Source organism: Staurois parvus, unplaced genomic scaffold, assembly GCF_062004578.1.
Source record: "Staurois parvus isolate SC_StPar_1 unplaced genomic scaffold, SC_StPar_1.0 ptg001422l, whole genome shotgun sequence".
NCBI classification, from domain to species: Eukaryota; Metazoa; Chordata; class Amphibia; order Anura; family Ranidae; genus Staurois; species Staurois parvus.
The window spans coordinates 763,968-780,583 of NW_028319218.1; the positions used below are offsets into that span (position 1 = coordinate 763,968).

Genomic DNA, 16,616 nt, shown 5'->3' on the forward strand with positions numbered 1-16,616 from the left:
TGGGTTTTTTTTTTAGCAAAGACATGTCGCAGAATACATTTTGGCAGAAATTTATGACTAAATTTGATTTTTAAATTTTTTTTTTACTGGACATGTTTTATAGCAAAAAGTCCAAAATATTGTTTTTTTCCTCAAAATTGTCAGCCTTTTTTTTTATAGCGTAAAAAATAATAACCGCACAGGTGATGAAATACCACTGAAAGAAAGCTCAATTTGTGGGGAAAAAAAGGAGGTAAATTTCATTTACCGTATATACTCGAGTATAAGCCGAGTTTTTCAGCACATTTTTTGTGCTGAAAAACGGCCCCCTCGGCTTATACTCGAGTCAACGTCTGCAGATGACATGCCGTCCCTGTCATCTGGACACACCCCCGGGATCAATCCTCGCCGGTCCTTGGCCGCCAGAACACAGGCGCCCAATCACCGGCGAGGAGGTGGAGCTTGGAGAGGAGGAGCCGAGCGGCACCGCGAAGATCGAGCGAGTGAAGAGGAGGAGAGCGGCCGGAGAAGGAAGACATCTGACCGGTAAGTGTGTACCATGGGAAGAGGGAGGGAGCGAGCGAGCCCAGGCTGGAGCAGGGGTCACCAACGATGGGGCACTATTCCTCCCCCCACTGACACCAACGATGGGGCACTATTCCTCCCCCCACTGACACCAACGATGGGAAACTATTCCTCCCACTGACACCAATGATGGGACACTATTCCTCCCACTGATACCAATGATGGGGCACTATTCCTCCCACTGACACCAATGATGGGGCACTATTCCTCTCACTGACACCAACGATGGGGCACTATTCCTCTCACTGACACCAACGATGGGGCACTATTCCTCCCCCCACTGACACCAACGATGGGGCACTATTCCTCCCCCCACTGACACCAACGATGGGGCACTATTCCTCCCCCCACTGACACCAACGATGGGGCACTATTCCTCCCCCCACTGACACCAACGATGGGGCACTATTCCTCCCCCCACTGACACCAACGATGGGGCACTATTCCTCCCCCCACTGACACCAACGATGGGGCACTATTCCTCCCCCCACTGACACCAACGATGGGGCACTATTCCTCCCCCCACTGACACCAACGATGGGGCACTATTCCTCCCCCCACTGACACCAACGATGGGGCACTATTCCTCCCCCCACTGACACCAACGATGGGGCACTATTCCTCCCCCACTGACACCAACGATGGGGCACTATTCCTCCCACACTGACACCAACGATGGGGCACTATTCCTCCCCCCACTGACACCAACGATAGGGCACTATTCCTCCCCCCACTGACACCAACGATGGGGCACTATTCCTCCCACACTGACACCAACGATGGGGCACTATTCCTCCCACTGATACCAACGATGGAACACTATTCCTCCCCCCACTGACACCAATGATGGGGCACTATTCCTCCCACACTGACACCGATGACGGGGCACTATTCCTCCCACTGACACCAATGATGGGACACTATTCCTCCCACACTGACACCAATGATGGGGCACTATTCCTTCCACTGACACCAATGATGGGGCACTATTCCTCCCACTGACACCAATGATGGGGCACTATTCCTCCCCCCTCGGCTTATACTCGAGTCAATAGTTTTTCCCAGTTTTTTGTGGTAAAATTAGGTACCTCGGCTTATATTTGGGTCGGCTTATACTCGAGTATATACGGTATGTACCGTATTGCATGACCGCGCAATTGTCCGTTAAACTAGCGCAGCGCTGTATAGCAGAAAAATGGGGTAAATTGCATTATCTATACCATAGTTTGTAGACGCTATAACTTCCACACAAAGCAATCAATATACACTTATTGGGATTTTTTTTACCAAAAACATGGAGCAGAATACATTTTGGCCTAAATATATGACTAACTTTGAGTTTACTATATATTTTTTATAGCTGAAAGTAGAAAATATTGTTTTTTTTCAAAATTTTCGTGTTTTTTTTGTTTATAGCGCAAAAAATAAAAAGCGCACAGGTGATAAAATACCACCAAAAGAAAGCTCTATTTGTGTGAAAAAAAAGGACGTAAATTTTGTTTGCGTACAGCTTTGCATGACCGCGCAATTATCATTTGAATTAGTGCAGCGCCAAACAGCAAAAAAAAGGCGTGGTCATTAAGGGAGGTAAATCCTCAGGAGGGCGAGGGGTTAATTATTATATAGATATACCGTATGTCTTTAAAAATACATTTAATCTACATTTTTGGAATGCGTTTACAAATATATTACAAAATATATGTTGAAATCTGAAGATCATATTTAATAAAAAATATATATTTTAAAAACTATTTTACACATATTTTGTAACATATAAAAAATACATTTCAACGTACAGTGTGTATATATATTTATTTTATTTTATTTTTTAAATATATTGAATACGGCCAAAATTGTAGTATTTCAAATATATGTCAATATATTTGGGAAGAATATTTGTAAAATATTTCTTCCATGTGGGTAGGTGGGACCCAGCTGTGAGTGTTAACCACGTGGACAGAAGCTGAAGACCCCACCTTACAAGTGCATGGGGGGGAAGAATATTTTTTAAATGAGAGGGGGAGGGGATTTGTGCTAGGAGGGGAATTTTTTTTTGGGAGGGGGAGGATCTGTGCTAGTTGGGATGATTCAGAGATATTTGTGCTAGGAGGGGAAACATGGGGGGGGGTGGATTTGTGCTAGGAGGGGGGATTGGGCAGGGAATCCATGCTGGGAGGGGGGATATGAAGTGGAGGGAGAGGATGTGTACTCAGAGGGGAAATTTTAGGGGTAGAGAATTTGTGCTAGGAGCAGTGATTTTTTTTCTTTGGGGGGGGGGTAGGGGTTGTGTTGGGGGGATTTTGGGAGAAGGAGGATTTGACCTGGGAGGGGGGGGGGGAATTTATGCTTAGGAAATATGCATGCAGAGATTTTTTTTTGAAGGGAGATTTTTGCTGACACATAATGCTCATAAATCTTGGGGTGTGGTGGGGGGGGGGGACAGAGCATGCCAAACCCTCTTTGATATCCTCTCCTGGGTGGCTCCAAGCAATCTCCGTCTACCCGGCCGGATCCATGCGGTCCGTCCATCGCTGCCTCCTCTCAAATGCCTCTTTTACATGGGCGGCATAAAAATGGCCAAATGGCCAGCAGCCCTGTTAGTACACTTCGCCATAGTTGTAGAAGTTATACCGCCTGTTCTATTTGCAACAAATCTGGCCCATTCAGGTAAGTGGGGCTCACAGTTGCCACCCCATATTCTACTAAAAAATCCCCCTTTAGCTGGAAATAAAAGGGCATTCAGGAGGAAGTTGTATTGAATCCTGACTGCCTGGAAGTCATTACTGATCCAACGTGGACCCATTGGTGGTAGAGAGTGCCACTCATGTAAATGAGCCCTAAGAAGCTCTGACCGTGGTCTCACTCTTGCCACCTTCATGTACACATGATGACACCGAGGGGCAGCCCACAATCCTCTGCATTCCCCCCCCCCCCTTAGACTTAATGAGCATTACACCCTTGCAGTGCCGGGGGGGGGGGAGGGGGTCAGGGGGGAGTTATGGGGGCAAGAAATTGGAGTGATGAGGTGGATGAGGAGGAAAGAGATTGGTCCACTGCAAGGGTGAATTTTGGCGAATTTGTTGAGGGCAGCTTTATTCATGTTCGATCCGTCATGCAATCCGTATCAGCCAATCACATAGTCAGCCACGTCTGGTGAGGGATGAGCATTAAAGTGTTACTAAACCCTGGAACCCGCATTCACCGTATCTGCTCTCCCCGGACCCCGCATTCACTATATCCGCTCTCCCCGGACCCCGCATTCACTATATCCGCTCCCCCCGGACCCCGCATTCACTATATCCGTTTGCCCCGGACCCCGCATTCACCGTATCCGCTCTCCCCGGACCCCGCATTCATTATATCCGCTCTCCCTGGACCCCGCATTCACTATATCCGCTCTCCCCGGACCCCGCATTCACTATATCCGTTTGCCCCGGACCCCGCATTCACTATATCCGCTCTCCCCGGACACCGCATTCACTATATCCGCTCTCCCCGGACCCTGCATTCACTATATCCGCTCTCCCCGGACCCCGCATTCACTATACCCGCTCTCCCCGGACCCCGCATTGACTATATCCGCTCTCCCCGGACCCCGCATTCACTATATCCGCTCTCCCCAGACCCCGCATTCACTATATCTCGTCTCCCTGGACCCTGCATTCACTATATCCTGTCCCCTAGGACCCCTCATTCACTATATCCGCTCTCCCTGGACCCTGCATTCACTATATCCTGTCCCCTAGGACCCCTCATTCACTACACCCGCTCTCCCTGGACCCCGCATTCACTATATCCGCTCTCCCCAGACCCTGCATTCCCTATATCTGCTCTCCCCGGACCCCGCATTCCCTATATCCGCTCTCCCTGGACCCTGCATTCACTATATCCGCTCTCCCCGGACCCTGCATTCACTATATCCGCTCTCCCCGGACCCGGCATTCACTATATCCGCTCTCCCCGGACCCCGCATTCACTATATCCGCTCTCCCCGGACCCCGCATTCACTGTATCTGCTCTACCTCAGTACACAGAACATGGAAATGCAATTATTGTAGTAAATATAAACTTCTAAATACCTTTCCTCATCAGCAGTATAGAGCAGTCTTGTGCCTTCTATCAGTGTCCAGCAGAGCACAGGTTAAAGCTGGTAGGAGGAGTTTTCATTCTGCTCTAGGATGCAGAACCCCTGACCTCTGTCTGGACAGCGCTGATTGGCCCTGTGCTGATCACATGCACTCTCCCAGGAAAAAAAAACCTCTCTAGCAATGTACACTAAACTGAGCATGTGCAGAAGGGCTGCGGGTTCAGTCTGTCTTATCAGCGTGGACATTTGACCAAGAGGAGGATCAGAGAAAACAGGATCAAACAGCCTTTTTTACACAATGCAGAGGATTAACCCCTTAGGTTCCACGGTGAGTATAACCAGCATGCTTCACTGCACCTACAGACTGATTGTACTGTGGGGGGTTCGGCACACTTTGAGCAATGTTGACCATTATTCGTGATTTGCATCGACAAGCTGAGCTACGTGAATTCCGAGACTAGATGTCCACCTTATAGAATTAGCCAATGGGGTGGATTTACTAAAATAGACGGCGCACTTTGCAAGTGCGGTTGCTCCAGAGCTTAGTAAATGAGGGGAAGCTTCACTTTGCAAAGAATACCCAATCACATACAAGGAAAATAAAAAACAGCATTTTTGCCTGCACATGATTGGACGTTGGAAGTCAGCAGAGCTTTCCCTCATTTACTGAGCTCTGGAGCAACTGCACTTGCAGAGTGCACCGTCTATTTGCCTTTAGTAAATCAAACTCAGTCCAGCGGCAGACTGACAACTCATGGGCCCCCCGGGCAATAGGAAATCATGGGGCCCCTGTGTCCTCGCGCACACTCAAACTACACCCAAAAAAGCCTATGAAAGGTGCCAGGAGCATCTCATGGGGCCCCCTACTGACCCCGGGCCCTCGGGCAGTGCCCGGGTGCCCAAATAGTCAGTCCGCCCCTGCCTCAGTCTGTTCCTAGACCTAGTACCTGTCTCCTGTCTGCGCCGCTTTAGCCTTGATTGCACACATTGGTGCAAGAGAGGGAGGTTGCACAACACAGAACATTTGACTAAGGCCTGGTTCACACCTATGTCGTTTGCGTTTCATCTGTTTCTGCAATGCCTTTCGCGTTTTTGCACGCGCATTTTTCATGGGTTTTTTAATTCGGTTTTCTTTTTTTTTTGCTGTTATGCGGGTTAAAAATGCAAAACACATCAAAAACGCACTACATACATTTCTGCCGCGCTTCCATTGAAGTCTATTCAACCATAAATGCACCGTGCTGCGCTTAAAAGAAGTCCCCGACCTTTTACATCAACGCAAGCTGAAAAAAGCATAAATGTGAACGGGTCCCATAGGAAACCATGTTAAATGGTTTCTGCAAAAAGGCAAAATGCACTAAAAAACACGCAGGTGTGAACCAGGCCTAATGCCGGCCATACGTGGGTCGAAATTCGACTGATTTTTCGTCCAAAAATCGGACCTAAGAATAATCAGCCAATTTTCGCTCTGTTAGTGAGTCAATGGCACCAGCCGATTTTCGTGGTTCCTCCCCTTTTCGGTGATTGGGCATGTTGGAAAATTTGGGAAAAACGACTCAATGATGGTCAAATTGTACGATCGTTTTTCCAAAAAAGAATATGAGCCGTGACCTGGAAGGAACAGAAGTTTTGCCTGTTGTATGGGGCAGGGGCGGACTGACCATTTGGAAACTTGGGCACTGTCCGAGGGCCCTGGGTCAGTAGGGGGCCTCATGAGATGCCCCTGGTACCTTTTTCATAGGCTTTTTTGAGTTTGGGCAAGGACACAGGGACCCCATGATCACCTATTGCCCGGGGGCCCCATGAGTTGTCAGTCCGCCCCTGATATCGGGTGAACTTTATGACTTGGTTGGCCGGTTTTCGAAATCATTGATGACACCATCAGATTACAGAGCGAACGATTTTTTCAATTTTCGGACGAAAAATCGTTCGGAATTCAAACCATGTACAGCCTGCATTAGGCCTAGAAGCACTATGAAAAGCTTGCTGAATCTGAAAACTCTGGAAACATTTTACTTGCTATTCTGTCTTTCAGATTTCCTTTGAAGTGAACGAAAATCACATTTTGTGTAATATAAAGGTGAGCGTCTGAAATCAGAATGAATTTTATTCCAGTAATAGTTTTGCTTCCAGCTGAGATCGAAATATAGATGATATAAAGGGGTTGGACAAAGTTATGGAAACACCAGGTAAATGAATACATTTTGTTAGCTAATATGATGTTGGGCCGCCTTTGGCATCCAAGACGGCCTGAATTCTCCTGGGAACTGACAAATATAATGCAGGCCATAGACGAAAACCGGCCATTTTTTTATACAAAAAAAATAAAAATTGGTAGTTTGATCGCCCGACGTTACCACCAACGGTAAAAAAAGCAGCCGATTTTCGTCCCGTCTGCGGCTGGCATTTCATTACTTCTGTCCCTGCAGAGAGCTCCACTATTGTATTTGACATGAAAAAGTCTTGCGGTTGCAACATTGTATCCATTTGTATCCATTTGTATCCATTTCGGATACAGATGGTTTTATTCGGATACAAATGGATACATTGTTGCAACCACAAGACTTTCACATAAAATATAATAGCGGACTGGTATTCTTCTTCTTCTTTTTCTACTTCTTGTAGGTCACGGCTCATGCGCAGATTTTTTATCGGTAAAACGATCGGACGATTTGCCCATCATTGCTGGGAAAATCTGCCAATCGGCAAAATCGGCCGATTTTTTTCCAACACTACCAATAAAAAACAAAATGTTCCAAAACCCCGAAAAATGGCCGACCAATTAACCCACTAATGGTGCAAAAATTGATTTTCGACCCGTCTATGGCCTGCATAAGTCTTGGATGGAGGATAATGGAATCTGATATCACTCTTCATCCAAACATCATTCCAGTTCTCGTGGAGATGCCGGAGGTGGAAAACAACCTCAAACTTTGTTCTCCATAATTGACCTATATGGGGTCCAGGTACTTTTGTGCCCTGGGAAGGTGCGAGACTTCGTCTGCATGCTCGTCCAACCAAGGTTTGATAACACCAGCTGTGTGAATCAGAGCAATGTCTTGGTAAATGCCGCTGTCTTCAGGAATCCATGTCTGCACCATGGACTGCACATGGTCGGCCAAAATTTGTACATAGTCATTGTCAGTGACTTTACCTTCAAGGTGATGATGGGACCTGCAGGATACCAAGATATGGCTGCCCAAACCATGATTGCACCACCACTATGCCTTACCATTGGCACAAGACAGTCCTGGTCATAATCTTGGGATGGTATTGGCCACACATAAACACGTCTGGTGGTTGGGTGTGTAGCTCGATTCATCCAACCATATTACAGTCTTCCATTGATTGATCGTCCACGATTTATGGGTGTTGCACCGCTCCCTCCTCTTTTTTTTTTTTTTTTTTTTAATTTAAATATTTATTAAATTTTTCATGTTAATACAAAAACTCAAAAAGGGAATGAATTCTCATACAGATAGACATTTATAACATTTCTGCCTTTCCCTTACTAAAAACTCTTTTCTTTCCCATCCGACCACCCCTCCTTCCCACCCCTCCTCCCCCTCTGCAGACTCTAACCCATTCTATTCTCTTGAGGCTTTTTAATTTTTTGTTAACATCGTAGTTCATGTTTTCCTATATTTCTCTTTCAATCCTGCTCTTTCCCACTTTTCCCATCTCCTGAGATAAACTCTCATTCTATCTTCCTGTATATGATATGATCTTTCCATTCTACCTATCTGGTTTACTCTGTTAATCCAGTCCACCTCCTTCGGTACCTCGACTTTCCGCCAAAACTTGGGTATCAGCCCTTTCGCCGCATTCAAGAAGTACCAAATACCTGAATCTTTATATTTATTTACAGATGTCTCCACATTGTGTAGGAGACACGTCATTGGGTCTAATCCTATGTCAATTTCTGTTATTTCTTTAATCAACTTGACTATTGTCTTCCAAAAAGCCTGGATTTTCGGACATTCCCACCATATGTGAAACACCGTGCCTATATCTCCACATCCTCTCCAACACATATTTGAACTTTCCCCATTCATCTTGTGTTCTACACTCGGTGTGATGTGCCATCGTGTCACACACTTATAATTAACCTCCACCTCTCTCATACTAACATTATCGTGTATCAATCTAAACATCTTTCTCTGTCTATCTTCATCAAACCCAACTCCCATATCTCTTTCCCATTTTGTCATAAAGTTTAACTTTGTGTTTGTGTCTAATTCTGTGAGTATTCTATACACTTTTGAAATACCGTGCTTCCCATCCCTTCGTGTCTCCAACAACCTTTCAAACATATTCCACTCCTGTTTTATTCTCAGGGGTTTCGGTAGTTTTCCAATAAAACTTTTCAATTGATGGTATTTCCACTCATCCATTCTAATAAAAATGTCTCCCTTCTTCTCTATTAACTCTTTAAGTGATCTCAATTCCCCCTCCACCAATACATCTCTCAGTTGGGTATCCTCCTTTCTAAACCATCTCCCCGATATCTTGTTCTTTCCCGGAGGAAAGTACTCAGAATTCGTGAGAGGCATTAATATTGAATTAAATTCCCATTTCATATTTTTATGTAAATTGTCCCATACCCTAAAAACATTTAAAGTGTAAATACTTGTGCTTTCTTTGGTTCCCCTGAACTGTGGTGGGACCCATATCATCTGACTCAATCTAATGCCACTAAGATCATTTTCAATTGTTACCCAACTTTTCCCCTTATGGTTAAATGTCCAGTCATATATTCTTGCCAAAACCACTGCTTTATAGTATCTCTTGACATCTGGTAAACCCAATCCCCCTTTCTCTTTAGTCCTACTCAATGTTTCATATGCTATTCTAGGTTTTTTATTCTTCCATATGTATCTTGTTAACATTTTTTTCATTATCTTAAAGAAGGCTTCTGGAATTTTAATTGGTACCATTTGAAATCTATACAGTATTTTAGGCATAATTACCATTTTGACTAAGTTTATACGTCCTATCCAGGATGGATTTCCTCCTTCTAGTCTTTTTAAATCTTCCCTGATCTCATTTATCAAAGAGATATAGTTTAATCTATACAAATGCTTAGATGAGGTAGTGAGTTTTATTCCTAGGTATTTTATCTCTTTTTCTCTCCATATAAAGGGGAATTCTTTTTGTAATTTTTCTTTTTCATTCTTTGATATATTAATATTCAGGATCTCTGTTTTCGTTGGATTAATTTTTAAATTTGATAGTTCACCGTACTCCTTCAGAATCTTCATTATATTTGGGAGAGTTATTCGGGGATTCCCCACGTAGAACAATAAGTCGTCCGCAAAGGCCGCTACTCTATGTTCTATGGATTCTATCTGAATTCCCTTTACCGATCCACTATTTCTTATTATTGACAACAGAGGTTCGAGTGACAATACATATAGCAGGGGGGACAGAGGGCAGCCCTGTCTTGTACCATTTGACATTCCAATGGGTTCTGATCTCTCCCCATTTACCGTGATGATTGCAGTAGGCTCCCTATATAGTTTACTTATCCACTCTCGCATTCTATCTCCTATCCCCAACACTTTTAAGTTATCCATCATAAAGCCCCAGTCCACTCTATCAAATGCCTTCTCCGCATCAATTGACAAGAGCACCACCGGGGCTTTCCCTCTTCTACTCTTCTGAATAAGCATCAGGGTTCTCAAGCCGTTATCTCTACCTTCTCTCCCCGGTACAAAGCCCACCTGATCTCCGTGGATCCATTCAGGCATCAGATCTCTCAACCTGTTTGCTAACACCTTTGCATACAGTTTAGTGTCTGTGTTCAATAGTGAGATAGGTCTATAGCTGGAGCACTGCGATGGGTCCTTACCCTCCTTGTGAATAAGTACTACATGTGCCTGTAGGGATTCTCTCCTCACTTCCATCCCACCTCCCAGAGCATTCATATATTTCTCCAGCTTGGGTAACAATACTTCACTAAATTTCTTATAGTACCTAACTGTATAGCCATCCGGACCTGGGCTTTTTCCTCCTCCTGTACTTCTTAATGCTATTTTAATTTCTTCCTGGGAGATTTCTACGTCTAGGGAGTTCAACTGTGCTTCACTTAGTTTTGGTAATCCCGCATTTTTTAAGTATGTCTTCTTTTTTTTCTTAATTCCCTCTTGGGCTTCTTTTAGAGGGTCTTGGGGGCTAATATTATATAACTTTTTGTAATACTCCGTAAACACTTTAATAATCTCTTTATTTGAGTGTACCAGCTCCCCCTTTGAACTTTTTATCTTTTCTATATAATTCCTATTTTTCTTTTTATTCAAAGCTCTCATTAGATATCTTCCTGGTCTGTCTCCCCATCTATACCTCTCGTTCAAAACCCTGTTATATACTCTTCTCTTCTCCTCATCCATCAACCTCTCTAGCTCCTCTTTTTTATCCAGTAAGTTCTGTCTCGTATCTTTTGTTATTTTCTTCTTATGGATCTGCTCCAAGTCCAATATTTCTTTTAAGAGCCCACTGACCCTCTCTCTTCTTTCCTTTTTCTTCCTTGCTCCAGCCGCAATCAAGATTCCTCTTATGAATACCTTATGACTTTCCCAGACTGTAGCTATCGATACTTCCTCTGTTTCGTTCTCCTTAAAGTATACCTTAATCTCTTTCTCAATTTTCTGAGCTACATCCTCATCCAGAAGAAGAACCTCATTTAACCTCCACCCTAATCCTCCCGTCCACCTTCTTCCCCATCTCAACTTCATCACGACCGGAGCGTGATCCGAGAACGTCCTTGTCTCTATGTCGATTTTTACCAGATGATCTATTATTTGATGTTCTATTAAGATGTAATCTAATCTCGAGTATATCTCATGTGCATTAGAGAAGAAGGTATAGTCTCTGTCTTTCATATGCATTATTCTCCAGGTATCCACTAGTTGATATTCATGCATCACTTTTTTCAAAGCTCTCAGAGACCTACTCCCCTCTCTTTGCACAGGAGAGGTATTATCCTTTTGTGGGTCCATACAAAAGTTTAGGTCTCCAGCTACTATCAAGCGCCCTTTTTTAAAGTCCATTAATTTTTTCAACAAGCCCTTCATATACTTCTCCGAGTTTTTATTAAGACAATATATATTGGCTAAAGTACACTCAATCCCCTGAAGTCTACCTTTTAAAAATAAGAACCTCCCCTCCGGGTCGGTTCTTCTATCCTCCAACTCAAATCTCATGTTCTTTGCCAAACCTATTGCAACCCCTTTTGCCCTTTTAATTGGAGAATCTGCATAGTACCATGTTGGATAGTATTTGGATTTCAATTTCACGTTTGCCTCTATCTCAAAATGCGTCTCCTGTAAAAATACCACTGACGTAGCCCTATGATGTAACTCATTAAACAACCTAAATCTCTTCCCTGGACAACTCAGCCCGTTCACATTATAGGTTATAAACTGTAATTCTTCCATCTTTCCCAATTAAGTCCATCTCTCTTCCAGATTGCCTCTTCCTCTTTATCCCTTCTGTCCTGCAGAGTATTGACCCAATACCTCCTCCCCTCCCTTCCTCCCACCCAACTCTCATCCCCCCCCCACTCCCTCCCTCCCCCCCCCCCACCACCCCTCTCATCCTCCCTTCTTTTTCCCCTACCCGTTTTTAGGCCTATAAACTGCCTACAAATCATTTGTGGATCTATTTCCACCATTGATTTAAAATTTGGGGCGTCAGCTCCACCTATGTACGGTTCACCTCTCCTCCAGCCACCCCGATTCCCTCTCTCTGTCATCTAGATTCAACAAGAGTCTTTACTCTTTACCTCCCTGCCTTAATCGGAGCCTCCAAGCAGGTCTCAGCATCCGGAGGGGGAAGGCCAGAGGCGAGAGAGAGAAGTAAGAGGAAAAAAAAAAAAAAAAAAATTTCATTTTCCACTTAATTCTCCCTCTCCTCCCCCTCCACCCCCGGGGCCTCCCTCAGCCCGACCTGTTGCCAGTCCTCTTTTCTTATAACATTTATGTTTCCTATATCTTCTTTTTCTTCTTCCCACCCAGGTATCTCCATTCTTTGCAAGTCCAGTCTATCACAGAAATCTCTTAATTCATCCGGAAATCTCAGATACGCTGTGACCCCATTTTTCCAGCCAATCAGAAATGCTGAGGTACCCCATCTATACTGCACATTCTGTTTTCTCATTTGCTCCAACAGGGGTTTCAGGGATCTCCTTCTCCTTAGGGTCTCTACTGTTAAGTCCGCATAGATTTGGATAGTCAAGTCTCCACACTTAATTAATGATCTTCCCTTGATCTTCTTCCAGATCTCGTCTTTGGCCCCAAAATTTTGGAACTGGACAATTATGTCCCTCGGTCTTTCCTTCTCATTAGCCCGTTTGAACTTTCCTACCCTAATCACTCCGTCCAAATCGATCCCATCAGATTCCGGTTTATCTCTTATGGAGTTTAGGGTTTTTTTAACTAGTTCATATAGTATTTCCCCTTTAGCAGTCTCTGGGATTCCTCGTATTCTAAGATTACTCCTTCTTTCTTTATTTTCTTGAACTTCCATCCTAAAGATCATTTTTTTCTGGTTATTTTCTAATTGGCTTATTCTTTCCCTTAAATTATCTATTTTCTGGGCCTGGATTTTAACTTTCTCCTCCGTTTCTTCCATTCTTAATAGAAGGTGACCTAAATCATTTCGAATAGCTGTCATTTCATGTTTTATCGTTTTTTCCAGATTTTGAAACATTTCTGCCATCTCCTTCTTATTTGGTAATTGTAGTTCACCTTCTAATTCTTTTTTTCCCAAGCCCTCCACTATTTGTTGGCTACCGCTGCTGTTCGTGCTCCATGATAATCTAGGGCTATTTCCTGAACTAGTGTCCATTTCCCCCTTTGCACCTTGGGCCCTTTCTGGCGTAGTATTTCCATATGATGTAAATTTCTTTATTGTTCCTGTTTGGGCCCCTTTGGGCCCTGCTCCCTTGGGACCTTTGTTCTTCATATCTTCTATATATCTTGATAGCCTTGCAATTTTTCCTATATCCTTTACTCTCCTGGGACACCTGGGCCTCCTTTCTTCTTCTCTTCTATCCCCTGGGAATCCTCCCCTCTTTGACCCCTTGGACACCTGTATCACTCAGGGGTTCACCATGCAATAAGCCCCCAACAGTTTTCACTCACCCTTCCCTTCTCAGGACGGTGGTTCCAGGCTTATGTGGAGGGCCTTCACTGCTGCTCAGTCCTGGGGGGGATTCCTCGGGGTATCCGATACTTTATTTCCTTCTTTCCACCTCCTTTCTCTCTCCTTGGGGATGGTCTTGGGGAAGAAGAGTAAATGTCCTGATATTTATGGGTCTCCCTGACCCAGGATCAAACAGCCGGCCAGGGGGATGCAGGCAACTATAAGCCGGCAGCACTTTATTTAATTAAAGCACCAATCAGCCTCCTCTTTCCCTCCGAGGTCCTCCTCAGCTGGTCCCTTTCTCCTGCTTCACTCCTCCACTGGCCGCACGGCTTTCCAGTCCTGTAGCACAGGGGGAGCCGTCATGTCGCTGCCGCTCTGACAGGGAGCCGGCCGGCGTCTCTGCCTCCCAGTGATGCCTTGCGGCGAGCAGCGTGCTCACTCCGCCCTGCTTCGTCTCCCCGGCAACCCGACAGCTGCACTGGGGTCTCCGCAGCGAAATCACCTTCCGGAGGTCCGTGCCCGCTCTCCTCTCCCCGCGCCAGTCTCTCCCCGCTTGGAGCCCTCCTCAAGCAGGTAGGGCTTCACTCCATGAGGGTCTCGGGAGGTTGGTTTTGGAGGTTTATCGGAGAGCACTCACATCGTGCTCTCCGACGCCGCCATGTTTAGGCTCCGCCCCCCGCTCCCTCCTCTTCTGACCATTAATATCGGTCACTAGTGGTTTGGCAATTTCAGCTCCACCACCACAGTGCCACCCCCATGCCTTACCGTTGGCACAAGACAGTCATGGTGGTAAGCTTGGGATGGTGTTGGCCGCACGTAAAAAACGTCCGTTGGTTGGGAACAGTGTGAAGCTCCATTCATCCAACCATATTACAGTCTTCCATCGATCGACAGTCCACGATTTATGGGTGTTGCACCGCTCTCTCCTCTTCTGAGCATTAATATCGGTCACTAGTGGTTTGGCAATTTCAGCTCCACCACCACAGTGTCACCACCATGCTTTACCATTGGCACAAGACAGTCCTGGTGGTAAGCTTGGGATGGTGTTGGCCACAAGTAAAAAACGTCCGGTGGTTGGGAATAGTGTGAAGCTCCATTCATCCAACTATATTACAGTCTTCCATCGATCGATAGTCCACAGTTTATGGGTGTTGCACCGCTCTCTCCTCTTCTGAGCATTAATATCGGTCACTAGTGGTTTGGCAATTGCAGCTCACCCGTGAATGTTCTGCTTATGGAGTTCCCTCCACACAGTGTTTGTGGACATGGGCTTTGGAAGACTGAGATTGAGCTCTGCGGTCAATTTTGCAGCAGATGTGTTCTCGTTCCGGGTCACAATCCTGTGCAATGTCCATTTGTCTCTTTCGGTCAGATGACCTTTTGAAGGTTAAATAAAAGAGCACATAGATGAGTTCTTGCTTGAAAAAAGTATTTTAACCTCTTGGCGCCGGCCGAACGCAAATGTGTGGCCTCCCGGTGTCTGGGCCTAGACGCCGAGCGGCCGGACATTTGCGTTCTAATAAAAAAACACATATGTGCTGAGAGCGCGCGCTCCCACCATTGGTCTTCCAAAGCCCGTGTCCACACGGAGGGAACTCCATAAGTAGAACCTTCATGGGTGAGCTGCAATTACCAAACCACTAGTGACCGATATTAATGCTCAGAAGAGGAGAGAGTGCTGCAACACCCATAAATCGTGGACTATCGATCGATGGAAGACTGTAATATGGTTGGATGAATTGAGCTTCACACTGTTCCCAACCAATGGATGTTTTTTACGTGTGGCCAACACCATCCCAAGCTTACCACCTCGAGTGTCTTGTGCCAACAGTAAAGTATGGTGGTGTCACCAAGTGTTACCGCACCGGGTGTCACCAACACTAGGGACGCCTCTGGTGATCAGTAATTATTTTATATCGATATATATATATACACAATAAATACTGATCATGTCCCCAGAGTAGTGCAATGTTTCATTTATATTTATTTATTTTTAATTGTATTTTATTTTATTTTTTTTACACATTACGATTGCTTATAGAAGTGAATCTGTTCTGTGCCGATGATTTCCATCCCCATCTCCAGAGTCCTCCCATCCCCCGCCCCCTGTAATCGTTCTGTGGGATCTGTAATCATTTCTTGTCTCCCCCTCGTCTGCAGTGTTACATCGATGGGCCCTTCGGAACTCCCAGCCGACGCATTTTTACCTCCGATCACGCCGTGCTGATTGGTGCGGGAATCGGCATCACACCCTTCGCTTCAATCCTGCAAAGTATCATGTACAGGTGTGTATGACACGCGGCTCGGGGGAATCCCAACAACTACAAATCCCAGCATCTCCAGAGAGAAGGAAAGGCGCACCCAGCAAATGACACCAAACAGGGGAAGCCTTCCATCTCCTCCCACACACCGCGAGCTCCATTCATTTATCATTGTAAAGGGTTATTTTATTACTTTAACCCCTCCCCCTCTGGAAGATTCCCCCCTTCCCCTCCAGAGGATTACCCCCTCCCCCTCTGGAGGATTCCTCCCTCCCCCCTTAGAATTCATCCCCCCATCCCCCTCCAGAAGATTCCCCCCTCCCCCTCTGGAGGATTCCCCCCTCCAGAGGATTCCCCCTCCCCCTCTGGAGGATTCCCCCCTCCAGAGGATTCCCCCCTCCCCCTCTGGAGGATTTCCCCCTCCCCCCTGGAGAATTCACCCCCCCATCCCCCTCCAGAGGATTACCCCCCTCCCCCTCCAGTAGATTTCCCCCCCTTCACCCTTTGGAGGATTCCCCCCCTCCCCCTCCGGAGAATTCACCCCCCATCCCCCTCCA

General features: G+C 45.6%; 1 protein-coding gene across 1 annotated transcript in view; it reads left to right on the forward strand.

Moving 5' to 3' along the window:
- NOX5 (NADPH oxidase 5) overlaps positions 1–16,616 on the forward strand; it is a 219,624-nt gene that overhangs the window by 66,754 nt on the left and 136,254 nt on the right. The window contains exons 11-12 of the mRNA XM_089662068.1: positions 6,687–6,731; positions 15,959–16,083. Of these exons, the coding sequence (XP_089518194.1) occupies positions 6,687–6,731; positions 15,959–16,083 (170 nt within the window). The remainder of the gene's footprint in view (positions 1–6,686; positions 6,732–15,958; positions 16,084–16,616) is intronic.